This window comes from Alligator sinensis, unplaced genomic scaffold, assembly GCF_000455745.1.
Source record: "Alligator sinensis unplaced genomic scaffold, ASM45574v1 scaffold254_1, whole genome shotgun sequence".
Lineage (NCBI taxonomy): Eukaryota > Metazoa > Chordata > Crocodylia > Alligatoridae > Alligator > Alligator sinensis.
This window is the reverse complement of record NW_005841953.1, coordinates 2,017,905-2,034,013: the sequence shown is the minus strand read 5'-3', so window position 1 is coordinate 2,034,013 and position 16,109 is coordinate 2,017,905. Positions and strand designations below refer to the sequence as shown.

At 41.1% G+C, this 16,109-nt stretch overlaps 1 protein-coding gene across 1 annotated transcript in view; it reads left to right on the top strand.

Annotated features, from left to right (window-relative positions):
* Positions 1-16,109, top strand: part of SUGCT (succinyl-CoA:glutarate-CoA transferase) — a 542,264-nt gene that overhangs the window by 232,618 nt on the left and 293,537 nt on the right. The window contains exon 11 of the mRNA XM_025200042.1: positions 419-516. Within this exon, the coding sequence (XP_025055827.1) occupies positions 419-516 (98 nt within the window). The remainder of the gene's footprint in view (positions 1-418; positions 517-16,109) is intronic.

Here is a 16,109-nt window from a genome sequence, read left to right as displayed (position 1 = left end):
TTTTCTGGCTGTATCATAAACTTCAAATATAATTGACATATCTTTGTTGTGATGTATAACTTGGATATAGCTTTCAGTGCTTCATTTGAGTGTCTCGCCTCTCTCTCCACCCACAACATAGTAACTTGCAGTCTTTTTAATGTACTGGAATGTATATAGGACAATAATGAGAGTGTTGGCAGTTAACTAGATTTAGGACCAGTTTGTGCTCTTGTCTCTTCTTCTACTTGCTTATGATGCTACATAGGTAACTTCTGTTACTTTCTTTCTTTTTTCATCTTTTTTTTTAAACAATGATTAACTAAGAGTGTGTCTTGAAAGTTGTCTTATGTCCATATAAATGTCCTTGGCTAAACAAACAGTCTTTATGTTACTGCCAAACATGTTTCTTAGTCACCACATTTTTTTTTAAATTTAGATCCTGAATTTGCCTGAAGTCAGTAAAGATTCAAGATACAAGACGAACAAGCTCAGAGTGCAGAATAGAAAAGATCTGATTGAAATATTATCAGCCCGGTAAGTGTATTAAATTGGAAAATATTACTTTAATGCATTAATCAACATAGTATTGTGTATAAGCTGTGTCCTCTTTTGCCAAGATTGCCACTTTCTTTTTATCTTTTGGAGTACTTTTTGTAATTTACGTTACTTATTACTCTTTCAATCATTATCCATGGTTGTGTCGTGTTAACAGAAATATGTTGATTTTTACTTAAAATCCACTTTATTTTTTTTCTTTAAAAAATATAATTCTATTGTCTCACAAGAAAGATGCCTACTACTACTAGTATTACTTTTTAGCACTTCATTTCATTTCGAAGAGTTATTTCATTTAGAAGATTTTTAGGCAAGCAAGGAGCTAAGCAGTAGCTTCTTGTGCTAAAACCATTTTAACTTGCCTTCCATAACTTCCATAACTTGAATCCCAGTTAAGACGTAAGCGTGTTCCATTACTGGACCTGAGGCCCTTGAAGTTTAATTTGCTTCCTTTTGTGACTGAAGTTTGAAGTTTGCCTTGGGGACTTTTCAAGAATCTCCTGCTTCAGACATCTGGAACTGTTCTTTTTTAAGGTTCTCTCTCTCTCTCTCTCTCTCCTTGGATACCTCCGTGGATAAATTCTTTGTTGTGCTTTTGTAGAAAACATTTGTTGACCTAATTGATCTACATGGTACCCAGCAGTTAAGGGTCAGCTTCCTAAGGAGAATTCTCATAAGATTCCTAAAGAATTTGCAACCTGCCCATCCTCCTAGTATGTTTGAGAAGATCTCATGTCTTTGGAGTTGCCCTCTGTTTAGCTGAAGAAGAGGGTACTCATGAAACAGGAGGTACCCAGGACCAGCCATTTGCTTTGTATCCAGTTCTAGATGAGAATGCAAGCTGTATAACCCAGCCCACACATCATTTCAGCATGTCTCAGGACTTGTTAGTGATGAATAGCAGAGGCATTTTGTCTTATTGTTAATAATCCAAAAAAAGCCACGTAATAATTTTGATATTTTAAAGCTGGGGCATGTCAGTTTCTATTTACAAATGAATATTTATTCTCTGTCTTTCAAGCAGCCAATTATTTCTGCACTAGGAAATCTTAAGCCACGTGTTTACTCTTTTTAGTTCATCTAGAAAGAGTAAACTCTTATATAAAGCCTATTTTTCCCAATTCATATGTAATGTAATTACCTGGAATGCAATTACCTCCTTTTGTATTTCTTTGCACTTTCCAACCCCTTCTTACCCATTCCCTTTCAGGTGTCCCTTCAATAATGAACAAAGTAAAGTACCTTCAACTGAAAGTAATAGTTGACCATATTCAATTATTCAACAATATCCAGGCAAAGTAGCTTATTTCCATTATTCCCATTTAACCCCTGCTCCCTGCCCCCCCCCCCCCCAAAAAAAAAAAAAAAAAAGCAAACAAAAAACCAAAAACAAGTGAGGATTGCACCCCATATTTCCCTTTGGAATTTCAAAATCTACAAGCATTTTTATCAGTTAGCTTCTAGCAGTTTCAGTTTATTTATGATGCATATGTGTTCAGTTGTACCCATGCATTAATAGTTGGCTTAACTCCTAGGTATCCACCTTAAGTTGAGATACTAGCTCAAAATGATGTGAGTGGCATGTCACAGCAATCTGTGATGAGGTACTGAAGGATTTCTGGTAGGGTAGGAAATTACTCAAAAATGTCTCCAATTCTCTTTTTCCAAACTTCTAGACATTTTGGGTATAGGTTTCCTTAGACCAGGAGTGCTCTACCTTCAACCTGCAGGCCAAATATGGCTTGCAGAACCTTGGTGTCCAGCCCATGGGGCATCCCATGGAAATTAGCCAGTGTGGGAGCAGTGGCAGCTAAGACTTCAACCCCTCCCTGCTGCCAAAATCCCAAGCCCTATATGCTGGGTAGCAGCCAGGCTACAACCCTCTCCTCACCAGATTGGGGCTGGGCAACATCCCCTTCCCTCTGTGCAGCTGCTTCGGGGCCAGTCCATGATCCTTTCTCCCCCTGTGGATCCAGAATATGTCCCTTTTCCTTCTCCCAGCCAAGTTGGTGCTGGGCCATGTCCTCTTCTACCTTAAGGACTATGCTGTGCCCCTTTCTTTCCCACGTGGTCAAATTGGGGCCATGCCACTCACTTCCCCAGAGCAGCTGGTTTGGGGCCATGCCATACCCTCTTCTCCTCCATGGGGCTAAGCCATGCCCCTTTTCCTCCTACCCAGCCATGTTGGGGCCAGGCCATGCCCCCTTCCTCCTGTGGGTCAAGTTACACCCACTTAGGGTAGATTTGGGCTGGGTTATGCCCTCTTTTCCCTCCCGGGGGAGGGCAGGTTGAGGCTGGGCCATGCCCCTTCTCACTTGGAGGTGGATCAGGACTGGGTCATGCCCCTTTGTCCCCCCACCCCTGGGGCTGGGCCAGGCCTCTTACTTCAAAAGGCTGGATTGGGGCCAGGCTGCCACACAGTTACAAGTTAGACAACCACACAATTACAATCTCTGCAGAAACCTGCAGAGGTCAAGCAACGTGTTAAGTATGTTGGAGGTGAGAACAGTCTAGCTATCTCGGAGAGCTTTTCTTGCTTAAATGAGAAACAGGCTGATTACAGGTGACTGACAATTCCAAAGTCATGTGCATACAACCAGCCCTAAGAGTTCATTCTTATCCACTGTGCCTGACAAGACACCATCAGGTTCTGAGAATGGTGTCTCTGCCTTCCTGTCATACCTCACTCACTCCAGCTTCCTGGGAGGCACAACACTTCAAGTCTGATATAAGCAAGAAGTTCACTACTCAGGTTGAGTGGTTTCTTAAGAAAAATATGGTAATTTTGCTTTTCATAGGTAATGAACATAGGTAACTATGGTCATTTTGCTTTTCTCTGCCTCTTTTGTGGCAGAGAAGATGAAGCTTCATGTTCCACCGGTGATAAAGGTCATGGAGTCCTTGATGCTTTTCATTCAATACCAATAGTCATCTGGGAGATCAAACAGCACAGAGTTCATTAAATGTTAGCAATTTGTAGTTGACTCACTAGTTCTTCAACTCAGTCCTCCTAAATCTGGTATTCAAATTCCTATTTCTGCTGGATTTCCTGTTATAAGTCCAAAGTCAGAATACTCCTATGCTCAGTGACTGTGGGCCTTATGTATAGAAATCCCACAATACCCAACACAATGTTAATGAATTTTGTGAGCTCAGAGAGCCTCATCCAGCCTGACTTATGAGAGGTATTAGACTTGGATGGAGGAACCAAAGTGGGACAACACATCCCAGTTGGGGGCATACAAAGCTCTCAGTCCTCAGTTTATGAAAAAAGGCTGGCGGAAGACTGAAACCTTCCATCGATCTTGTCCCTTAGGGAAGGGAAGAGAAGGGATCAATGTTGAACTACTACTTTGGGCCTATTCAAACAGATTTGCCTGTGAGTCCAACTGGGGCCAGAGCCTATAAGGGGGCTCTGCAGGAAAATAGTCCTGGCGTGACGTATGAAGAACAGGAAGTTATTTTATTTGTGTTTGGTGTCCATTTTGATCATCAGTAAGTGTAGACAGCATGGAGTTCTATGGACCCAGCCTTAGGGGTATTTACCCTACCTGTAATCAAGCTGAAGGGTGATTGAACACACAGCCCTATCATGCTCTTGTGGGTACCATGGGAGAGGAGTGCTATGATAAGGCACTTTATGTATTTAATTTCTTCATCTAGTTTCATATATTTCTTAACCAGGTAGACTGCATCATAGCATGTCAACTTCTACTTGGGCTGTTTCCAGGAATTTTAATGCAAGTCACTTGGACAATCATAAGCCCTCAGTGAGGGAAACCTTTGACACCAAGTGGAAAAGATTTTCCTTGTTGGTGTCTACCAAATATAATAATTTTTTAGCTTCCTTAATCCCTTTAAATTTGAATTGCTTGTTACCACACAGACACTATGGAGGTTGGGGTTTTTTTTTGTTTTTTGTATTTTTTTTTTGTAGTGCTGCAACTGTCCATCTGGCTTTTTTTGTTTTTTTTTTTTGTAGTGCTGCAGCTGCCCATCTGCCAGCCATATCAGTTTAAAACACAAGTGTTTTGTGAGCCCATCTGGCAGTAATATCAATTCTAATGCAGGGATTTTCATAGTATATTATTTCATGAAGAGTCACTAGCACTGAACAAGATATACTATTCGAATAAGAAAAAAAAGTATTATTCTTAAAGTTATTTTTTCCCTATATGTTAATTTCTCTCCTTCATCCCAGAACTTCTGTCAGGTTTCCTGATGCAGATTTAAAGAAACTATGCCAATCTCCTCTCCCTTTCTATCATTATTGAAAAGTAGTTAATGTTTTCTCACCTACGTGTGAGCGGTGACATTCTTGGAATTTAATCTTAGTGCTTAGAAAACTGATGGGATCACTGTTTTGCAGAGATAAATAAAGCTGTTATTTTGAATTTAGTTCGGTTTTAAAACATAGCATTAATCTTTTGACATTATGGCTCTGTCTGGTGCCAAATTTGGGTGGGCTGTGCTGCTATCTTTGATTTCTGATCCGTGTAGTTATTTTTGAATGTAGTGTCTAGATGGACAATATTTGAATAAGAAAGAAAGCTGACGTCCAGTGAACAGTTAGTTACCCTTGAGTAGCTTGCCAGTGTTTTCTTATTCATTTTTATATCTGTAGCTATTAGTTCAAATTACCTCTCTACTGTCTCAATTACTGTTTTACATCTTGTCTGCCAAAGTTTATGCGCTTTTCTATTAGCATCATTTAGGCTGAATTTCCATGTAATTTATGTGCAAGTGCAGATGTTGCCTGTGCATACACTTTCAGTGTAGATATATCCAATAGTATGCTATTATGTCATGTTATTGTGAATTCATCTGGCATTCGGAATTGGAACACTGATTGTAACAAACATCTTTGGCATTCTAGGGGAGGTTACATATGTTTGCATATTCATTCCATGCTAACTTTGTTTTTATTCAGTAATGGAGAGTCCTTTGTTCAATAAAACTGTTCTGTAAAGTAAACTTTCTGTGTAGGCATTTGGAGATTTATGTGATTAGGTCTTGCTATCATTCCTCACTACTACACAAGTTCAAACCTGAGGGGCTTTCCATTTATTTCTATCTCGTCCTCCCTGTCCCATTAAGCTATTAGTGTTTTAGAAGCTGTTAGTATGTACACAGTTGTCCCTTGCAAGTATCTCCTGTTTTTCAGAGATTTGAGTTTAGGTTATCTTTTGGTCATGTAGCTTCTGACTGCCATGTTGGAGGAAGTCAGTGGACCTCAACCACGCTAGGGATGCAAGGTTTCACCAAATACATAGGAGAGGTGCTAGACTCTCCTGGAATGGTAAGGCTCTCAAGATCCTGGCTCCCAATCATGGAAGCAAGGGAGAAAGCCTAAACCCCACAGAGGGACCAGGATCTCTCACATCCTCACTCACATGGGAGAGGGGCTCATGCACCCAGAGGGACAGAGGCTCCCTCGTGTTCTGAGTACCTGCTTGACTTGTCATTAGAATATTGTGTTCAATACTCTTTCTTCAAAGGGAAAGCCGATCCCATTCTCTGGCTGGGGTAAATATAGTGTAATAAAGACTCTTTCAGGGTCCAGTCAGAACCATGATTTAAATACTCACAAAGGAAACATTGGTAGAATTTATCAACCTTAAGAAATGCTGGTTTTTAAGCGGGGGAGGGAGCTGTGTCTTGGGAACCCCTAGCTCAAGTGACACCAAATTAAGATCAGTAGCTTTCTTCTCTACTTCCATGAGGCACAGTAAACTTCAAAGTAATTTGAGTATGCTTGTGGATACTAGAGTCCTTGGAAAAGTTGACCTTTACCAGAAAGAATGCCTTTACTGGGACATTCATGGAGAGAACTACAGCCTGACACAGTAGCTTTGGGAGATGTGACGTGCTGCTTTCATCTCGGTGGATCTTTTCATTCCCCGTTTCCTATGCCAAGGCTTGAGAGCCTGTGGTGTGCATCAGGCACGCCTGTCCTCAACTATGCAAGACAGCGCTGTGAGAAACAGGGCTTCTCCAGAGGCCAGTTCACATGAGTTAGGATTCAGATTTTTTTATAAATTTAAATTTTCCATATTCCAAGCCAAATTAGCCAAAACAAATTCCATGTCTGAAAATCAGTCCAGAACCATAAGTAGCCCTACTGCCAGGAAACATCCTCCACCCCCACCAGGAGCTTCAGATATTTCCAACGTCTTTTGGCAGACATCCTATGTGCAGGCCCAAGCCCAGAGGCTTGAAGTTCAGATGTCCCCAAGTTTTGCCTGCCCTCAGGCTGCAGGAGCAAGCTAAGAAATGGAGCCTCCCATTTCTATAAAATGAGCATTAAGGCCCAACACCTCAGTGGGTACTAAACCACGCCAGAAGAACAGTTATTGCTGGGAATGCTTACAGAAAGGGACTCCTACTTCTCAGAGCATGTGTGCACAAGGGAAAAAGGCTTAGACCATCCCACTCAGACTCTGGCTCCATTGGGAATGAGAGAGCGTTTCAAACCTCCCCACCGGATAGACAGGGCTTCTGGGTCCCAACATGCGTGGGAGAACAAGAACAGTGACACACTCTCAGCAGGGGAGACTGTTGGTCTGATGAGCACCCCTAATCTCCACACACGCCCTGCTACACTTCCCATATCAAGTTCTACTTCTTCCAACCCTGTCTTCTCTCCTCCTGCAGTGGTCCTCCCCATAATTCCTTTTCCCTGATTCCCCACACTTTTCCACTCCACTTTACTCCCCATTGCACTCCCTGTACTCTCCCACCAAACATTTGTATGTGTCATTTATTTTCTTTTCAAAAAAAAGTTTCAGTGCCTTCTGAATTTTCTGCTGTACTCAGATTACGTTTCCCCAAAACAAATACAGAAATAAATCTTTGACTGAGGCAGATTGTAGGAAGATGCCTCTCTTGTTAGATTTCTGCCAAGAATCAGATTTAAAACGATACTAGCAGGGTGTAGGTCAGGGTCAGTGGCTACTGCACATCCCCTTAAGGCCCAGTTCATGTGAAAACTGGCAGACCGGAAAGCGTTTTGGCTACTCTGTCTGAGCATGCATAATGTAAGCCATTTGAGTTGTGAGTTAGGCTGACCACACTTGAGAGAGCCCATTCTTTTTCCTGAATTCTGCATTGAATTTTGCTTTCCTAAATAAAGAGTGAATGCAAGGGCTGGAGCAAACAACAAGCAAAACATTTGTAGTATTTGGTAACATTAAGAAAAAGTTGTTTTGGGAGGGGAAGAGAGAGCTTATTTTGGAAAACCCTTGATCAAGTGACCCTGTATTTGGAATACGAACCCTACATAGCACCCTTAAGAGACGCAGCAAATTTCAGAGCACTCTGGGTTGTAGAGTATTTGAAACAGTCAACCTCTGAGAACTTCTTTTAGTTTAATCTTAACTATAGCAGAAGCATAACTGGTGCTCCTGTGAAATGGAAAGCACATCAGCTCATTGTAACTAGGCCTTGTGCACCAGTAATTGATTGATTCTGCGTAATTTGGAGACCTAAATTACTACAGACTTGGAAACAGAAGAATTAGAGCTAGGAAAAATTCATCATAATGTATCTATTCTATACTTAAAAAAAAATCTTTTAGGCAATTTAGTCTTAACCCTGCCCACCATAGCTGGGGAGAGTTGCTTATGTAAGGAGAAAAGAAATGAGCAGGAAGGAAGCACAGAGGAACCTGATCCTCCATTAATGAGAGTTTTGCTAACTCATTTCCATCTACTAGCAGAGGAGGGGAGCACCTAGAGAAAAGTGCTTAGTGAAGTGCTTAATTTGCTCAGTGAGGAGCATAGCTAAGATTACATCTACTGATGTGCCTCATTCTCTGCAAATGTCTCATCTCCCCTATTGTATTTACTGCAGGCTCCTGAGAGGGATGTAATTTCAATTTTTGTTAAAAACAAAGCAAAACATTGCATAAAAACTCTGAGGAAAGTGAAATTATAAAGAATGAAGCAGTGAGAATTTTCAAGTGACATTTCATGGAAAGTGATTTTTCCTTTTTAAAAACATCTGCTTTTTTGAGGGTTTTCCCCCCCCTCATCCACCCCCTTTAAGTCCTAGGAATCCATTCATATAAAACAATAAAAATATAGCTATTCAAACTGTTGCTATTAGAAACCCAGGAGATTGACACTTCTGAGTATTCATTATTATATGTGTAGTCATTTGCTCATGAAGGGAATTGAAAGTTCTCAAGAATTTGGTGTCTGTTTTTTCTCTGCCTATTTAGAAAGCTCCTAACCACTGCATTACTTAGGCAGGATGTACAGATTTGGGATTACAGTAGAATCTTCTCTCTCTTCCTTCATGACATATGTCCATATTATAAAGCCATTCTATAGTGATCCCTTTTGCTGCAAACACTCAAAAGCAAAGCAAGCTTATGGAAAAGTTTGTTAGATGAAGAGTATAAGGAGGTGGGAGAGGAGGGATAAATGACACTGAAGTTGTGCAGGTAAACATAATTGTTACTGGGGCACATTCTCAGATATTGACTTTTTCTCATATTGGGCGTAATCCAAGTCCACTGAGGTCAATGGAAATGTGATCAGACCTCCTATCATCTTTTACTTTTCATGACCACTTAAAATAACAAGAACATGAAATTATGAGATGGTTTTCTATGATTATTGAGTTGCTGTGTCCTTATATACATTACTGATTTGCAATTAACCATACTCTCTCTTTCCTGTATACAAGAAAGGGCATCTTTGGGTTATAGTTTTCTTGCTCAGCCTGGGCAAAAGGAAGAAAGAGACTCGGAGAGGGGGTCATATTTCTAGCTTTTGAGTACTGTAAAATGTTACACACATAAAACAGCGATAACAACAAGCCTGAAACATTTTGGTAAAAGACAGCGTACCAGATCCTAGTGCCATGGAGTAGGAGAAAACACAAATAATGTACTCTGAGTACATTATTTAGGCAAAATTAGTACTATGTACTAATGAGCTATCTATTATGAAGTTACATGGCTAAAGTTCAGGGTTTTACTATTTCTATTATAAGCTGATATTGTAGATATTTATAACTTGGCCCCAGAAAAATCATTCTGGCCTGAAACACAACAGTTAATCAATTTTAGCAAATTGGGAAGAAAAAAGAACTTGTGGCCCATGACAAGAGGATGATATGGAAAGACACCAAGGGGCAGAGGCTTCAGCTTTTATTGGAATACCAGTAATGCTAACCAAAGTGCCTCCTGGTTGCCACAAAGACTAAGGCTTCTACTGGAAAATCCAAGGAATTCATTACTTTGATAAACATTAGATACTTCCCAGAAAATGCAACAACCCAAATATATTGGTGTCAGGAGATCTATGCATACCTGTCATCATGCATAGCCTCTCCACGTCATTGTGTTTCAACCTATGCAAAGTTGGCCACAAGTTGTGATCAGTTTGCTAGATGGATGAGTGCTGACGGGAAAATATTTTGCAGTTTGGGAAAAAATTAAAATTGCTTCATTATTTGTAAAGCACCTATCACCACAGTACCTAAGGATGTCTATACACAGCAGTGAGCTGTTCCGATGTACTGTAATGTAGTTCATTAAAAGCAGACTCAGTTAATTGAGTCTGCTACAGCCTGGTAATTACCGTGCTCCAGCAGCCTCCAGCGTCTCATGTATCAGCATCCCCAAGCTGAAAAATGGTGGTGGGGGTGCTTTAACTACAGCTTGTTTGACAAGCGCCCCTGCCGTCATTTTTCAGTGTGGGGATGCTGATACATGAGATACTCCAGGCACTTTAATTAGAGCGTCTCTCAGAGCCACTGTAATTAAAGTGTCACCCCTCCCCCCTATTCCTGGAGCATGTGTATAAATGCCCTAAGGCTCTAAGAAGTGGCACTGACAGGAAGCAGAATTTCAATTCTGTGAAAATTTTCAAGTTTTGGAGCTTGTTTTATATTTAGTTTAATATGAAATGCCAAAAACTTGACATTTTTACAGAACTGAAATCACTTAGTATTTTGAAAACAACAAAACAAAATATGTTCTCCCAAATTCTTGCGTTGCCAGGTTGCAGTGGAGCTGTGAACCCAGAAGCCCTGACAGCTGTAGACTGAAATTGACAAAATTCTTGCTTGTTTCACTTTTGCACACTTCTGAAAACAGTGGTAAAACTAATGAGAATCTTGGGTGTTTATAGATGTGCTCTGGAAGTGGGGGCTGGGCGCTTTAATTAGAGCAGCTCTTGGAGAGCTCTAATTAAAGCTCCTGGAGCATCATGTGTATCAGCGTCCCCATACTGAAAAATGGCAGTGGGGGCGCTTTAACTAAAGCTCATGCAGACACAATTAATCGAGTCTGCTCCAGTATGTTGTAAATACATGTTGTAATTAATGGTCTCACAGCAAGACAGTGATTAGTTTCATTGCTGCTATTTAGAGGTGAATTATGTTGATTTCATTCCCCAGCTCTGAGGGTACCTTGTCTTTGTCTCTGCTGCAGCCCATCAGGTGGGCAGGTATGGACCTGGCTGAGTTCAGGAAACCCTGGGAATCATAGTTACTACACTCCCAGGCTCTTGGGTTCACTGGAGCTTCCAGGTTGTTGTCTTCTCTTCATGCTGTTTTGGAAGACTGTCGAGTAACTGGGAGCTTGGGGGCTGGAATTCTCCTGTCTCCCCACCTCCTGGGCCAGCTGGCTCCCCAGACAGGTTGACTCCTTAGAGCTGGGGAACCTGTGGAGCCAGCTGGCATGGGAATCTGGCAGCTCATATGGCAGGGTGCCTTAGAACTGCAAACCCTGGAAGCTTAGACTCTCAGCATCCCATTAGATGAGCTCTGGAGGAACTGGATGGATGTGCTGGCAGGAAACCACATAGATTTCCTTTGGGAATTTACCAACATTGAACTGTTTCTGTGAAATATTTTGATATCAATGAATCTGCAAATTCCAACTTAAAACGTTTCATTGGAATTTCTCCAACCCACTCCTCTTGGAACAGATGATGGGCCTTCTCTCTCTCTAACTTGGATCCTGTAACCATTTTCTTTACTAGAAGCTAAGCTGAGAGCAGGTGTGATTCTTGTAACCAGTCAAGATGAGTACTACATCAGTACCGACCACCTTTGCTTGGCCATTTCGCATGTGTGTAGGATAAAGGTGATGGAGTGTAATTATAAATACAGACCTCTAAAAGATTATTGATATATTTTGATATATTAAGGCAAGAAGAGGCAACTGGAGGCAAAAGAATTCATTGACATCACCTTAATTAACAATTAGAAGAATACAAGCTGAAACACATCAGTGTTTCCACAGTTTCCTTAGAGAGAGGTAGAATCAGATTTTGTGCCACATTTCACAGTGATTCTCTTTTCCACAAGTACATAGCTGAATAAAAAGAAGCATACCTCACCTAACATAATACAGATCAATACAGTTGTTTACTAAGCTGCTCTTGGAGTATGATAGGCAGTTGCTAAACCTACATTTTCACTCACTGTGATTTTTGTATCTACAGTTAACATTTAGATGGAATATATGTTTTCTGCTTAATTGAACTGATATCCACATTTTGGGAAAAATACTACACCTTTTGCATCTATTAAATTACCACATATTATCTGCGTTTCAAATACAGGTACAGTGCTATGCATTTCACAGCTCTAAGTGCTGCTTCAAATTCTTTTAAAAAAGAAAGCATGTTGCTATTTCAGTTCCCTTTCCTGAGGGAATTTTGAGTTCAGCTTTCAAGGAGAACATTTCCTTAAGGCATGTTGGCAGTGATACAAAAGGATTGGGTTCCCACCATTTCTGTGGTATAATTTTTGATACTTCCATAGTGGATTTAATGTTGACATGACACGCATTATGCTGGCAATAGGAAACCCTACTGAATAAGTTTCATACATCTATAAATAGACTGGTGCCTCTCCAGCTGTATTATGGGACTAGTGCTCTGTTGAAAGCCACACCAGTAGTGCCTAGTGCTCTTGGGGGAAGCTTTTGTTGTCTGAGATGTCTTGAAGCCTAGCTTCACTTTGGCATAGTGTTTAGACATCTGAGAACCAGTTTGATTCTGGTTGCCACCTCCATCACCGCACTCCCTCCCTTCTCTAGAGTGTCTTTAAACTGTTGGTAAAGGATGAAGACTGGTCCTATTAAGACTGCCTCATTTAGTTTATGCTAACAAGTATGAGTGGCTACGGGAACCCATATACTGTCTGTTACTGCCACTTTCTTGGGGCACTGGAAAGCCAAGGTATTTCTAAAAATGGTGATCTGTGTCCATTTTTTTATGCACAAACATATGGAAAGGGTGGGAGGGAGAAAGACAGGACATATTCTGATTATCTCTGAAGACTTTCTGGCATCATCCTCTGGGTTACAACAAATTTGATCCTCTAGTCAAATGGTTCCCCTCATTTGACTGTTCTTGAATGATCCTAGTAAAAAGGAAAGAGAGGAATTAGTAATTAGGACTTCCTGTACTTTGGAAAGTTAGAAGATGCAGATATAATGGGGAGGAAAAATAGAGTTGTTTCATTGTAAATACTGTTTATTGCGTGAAAATTTGGAAGACTTTCTCTTGGAAAGCTTTTCAAATTTCACTACAGACTGTGGTGCCTACATTTATCTAATAAACCAAATCTTGTGTAGTTATCACCTAATCCAATGACCATAAAATCTTTTAAAGTGGGACTTGTCATGGTAGATTGTATCTGCAAGTAAATCAGTGCAACCATGTTGACTTCAAAGACTTTGAGGACTTATGGTCTGATAGGTCACTGATCACTAGTCAAAAAGAGTCTAATTAGTCACAAACACAAGTGAGACTTCAGTAAATACTTGAAGTAGTTATTTTGGGGAGAGTCTAATTGCATATTTACTTTACACTTGGGGACTAATGATCCATTTTGTGAATTTGCAAAAAATACTTGATAATCGTTTAACAATACACATTCTTTTTGTATAGCATCTTTCATAAAAAGTACCCCCAAATTATTTACTGAAAGAACAACAGTTTTGGAGCTAATTAATGATGAAGTGAGAGAGAGATTATTAATTAACAGGTAACAAAGAAATGATTAGAGTGAGCTTTGAAAGGAGATAGGCAATGAAGCAGAGAGATACAAGAAACCTATTCTAGGCTCAAATAAGGTCAGTGGTAGAGGAATCTTATTGTGCATGGCCTCAGCTGCAGAGAAGAAGGTTCCTTCATGAAAAATGGCTATTTGGTGTGTGAGACCCACCAAAGGAGATTGTTGCATGAATAAAATAATGCATATTCTATGTTTTCTCTGTACCATATGTTTATAATCACTGTGATGTCTTTCTAGCATAGGGTCTATGCTAGGCATAGTTCATTCCCAGATAATGTACTTTTAGAAGATTCTCTAGGAGCAGATATCTTTAAATATGATAGCCACAAGCACTGGAAACATGAAAATCGGAAATCTTGTAGAAACTATCCAAACTGCCCAGCAGTTTTATTTGTGCTAATTGAAAGCTTTGTTATACTGAAGAAGATATTTATAATGGAACTTATAAGTGAGTATTTGTGGACATCATGCTGTATATATCTAGTATAAGAGGTCACAGGCAAGCTGGAACATATGTGCGTGTAAATGCCAGGAGATAGCTGAGGGAGAGAAAAGACCTTTTATGCTCAGATTTTTATACTATGGCCAAGGTATGGATAAATGTACATTTAACTGTTTTAAATGGGGAGAGGAGGAGGAGAAGGGGGGAAGTCTTGCCCACTGTGGTGGCTCCATGACAGCTTGGTTTAGCCTGGGTACGAGAAGCCAGGAGTAAACTGGGCACATAGCTCCCACGGCCCCAGCCTGAGCTACAGTCAACTGGGAAGGGCCCTGCCTCCATAGCCCAGCTCAGGGCTGGGGTTGGGGCTATGGAGCTGAGTGAGGGCAAGCAGTGGTGGCGGCAGGGCTGGGATGGGTAGCAATGTGTGGGCTAAGCAGCGGTTGCACTAGGAAGGCTTGGGGGCTGTGATCATCCCAAAATTCATCTTAGCCACCCCTCCCAGCCCTGCTGCCACCACCTGCCACGCACAGGCAATGGCAGCTCTGCCCACCCCGCTCCCGCTTGCAGCACAACCCCTTCTCAGCTCCCCCACCGGGAAGAGGCTTGCGGTCCCTGGTACACCATGGTGCTGCTGCCCCTGTCAGATTCCTTGTCAGGCATAGCTAGACGCCAGACTGGCATGGCCCCCTAAGGTGAAGGGGGCAGGGAGGGGGTTTATTCTCCCCTCCCTCCCTTCTCCCCACAGGGGGATCCCAGCCAAGGTCTGGCTGGCCATGGCGCAGCAGCCTTTGTCAGGGGACACTCAATCTGTGTGGGGCTGAGTGGCAGAGGGTGGCAGCTGGGGCTGGCAGACCCTGGCTGTGGCTCCCCAGTGGGAGAAGGGAGGGAGGGAGGAATAAGCCCCTTCCCTGCCCCGTTTGTCTCAGTGGGCCCATGCCAGGCTGGCATCTGGCCATGCCCCTGCCTGTGCTCTGGCTAGAGAGGCCCAGGGCTGCAGAGCATGGCAGGATGCTGATGGACTGTGATTTAACTTAAATCAGGCAGAGGTCTGGGACAGAAGTTCCATAAACCAGTTTGATCTCAGTCAATTAAGTCTATTACTGCATTCAGCCAGGTTTATCTTAAACCAATTTTGGCCATTTTGAAACTGATTTATGTGTACTGAGTTTCTGTTCTGTTACAGGTTTAAACCAGTTTCTGATCACTTAAACTGTTTTATGTATAACTTCTGTCCCTAACCTAGGTGTCTGTAAACCATCTTTAGAGGACAGTTTCTTTGCCCTTCACATATATGGGAGAGCCGTAGCAAATTGTTGTTTGGTAGGTTCTCCTAAAGAAGCTAGGTTTCTCCTTTTAATTAAAATTATTGACAAGTCTACATTTTAGCTTCTTTAAAAGGAAAGGGGGAGCTGCTGTTCAGGAGCAACTGTTGCAATGTAAATGTTAAATCTACATGATGGTAAAGAAACACTAATTAGCTAAATCACCCTAACAATGAAACAGGGTTAACCTTGTAGTGATTTTGCTACAGTTACTACAGAATCATACAGCTGTAATAATTGCTTAGCTGTGCCATGTATACATCGCTGCATCTATTAACATAATTTGATATTGTTGCAGCTAGTACTTTTGTACCCTGAGATGTAGTTGATTTCTCACTTTTTGGGTCATATTCATCACAGGGATGCTTTTGAAAACCTTTAATTTCACTTCATCCCTAGTAACCAGGAGTCATGCAGGGAAATCATTTTCCTTTGAGGAAATTAGTAACAAAATGACCACTCAAGTAAATTTAATCTTACATACATTTTGGAGGTAAAGAACATATTACAGAAAGTCGCACAATACATTTGTCTCATTCAAACATGCATTTTGTTTTGAAAGGCATGCTATCAGTGTATTTGATGGCGATACCAGCAGTTTAGATGTTGTACAAGCAAGTTTATATAAAGCCTATGGTAATAGGAAAGGTTTTATGCATTTAAAAAAATAGGAGGTCCTGAAATGTTGTGATTTTTAGGCATCTGTTTTCCCAGACATGGATCACATCTATTCTTTAGAATAAACTGCTTTCTTAATTGGTTGG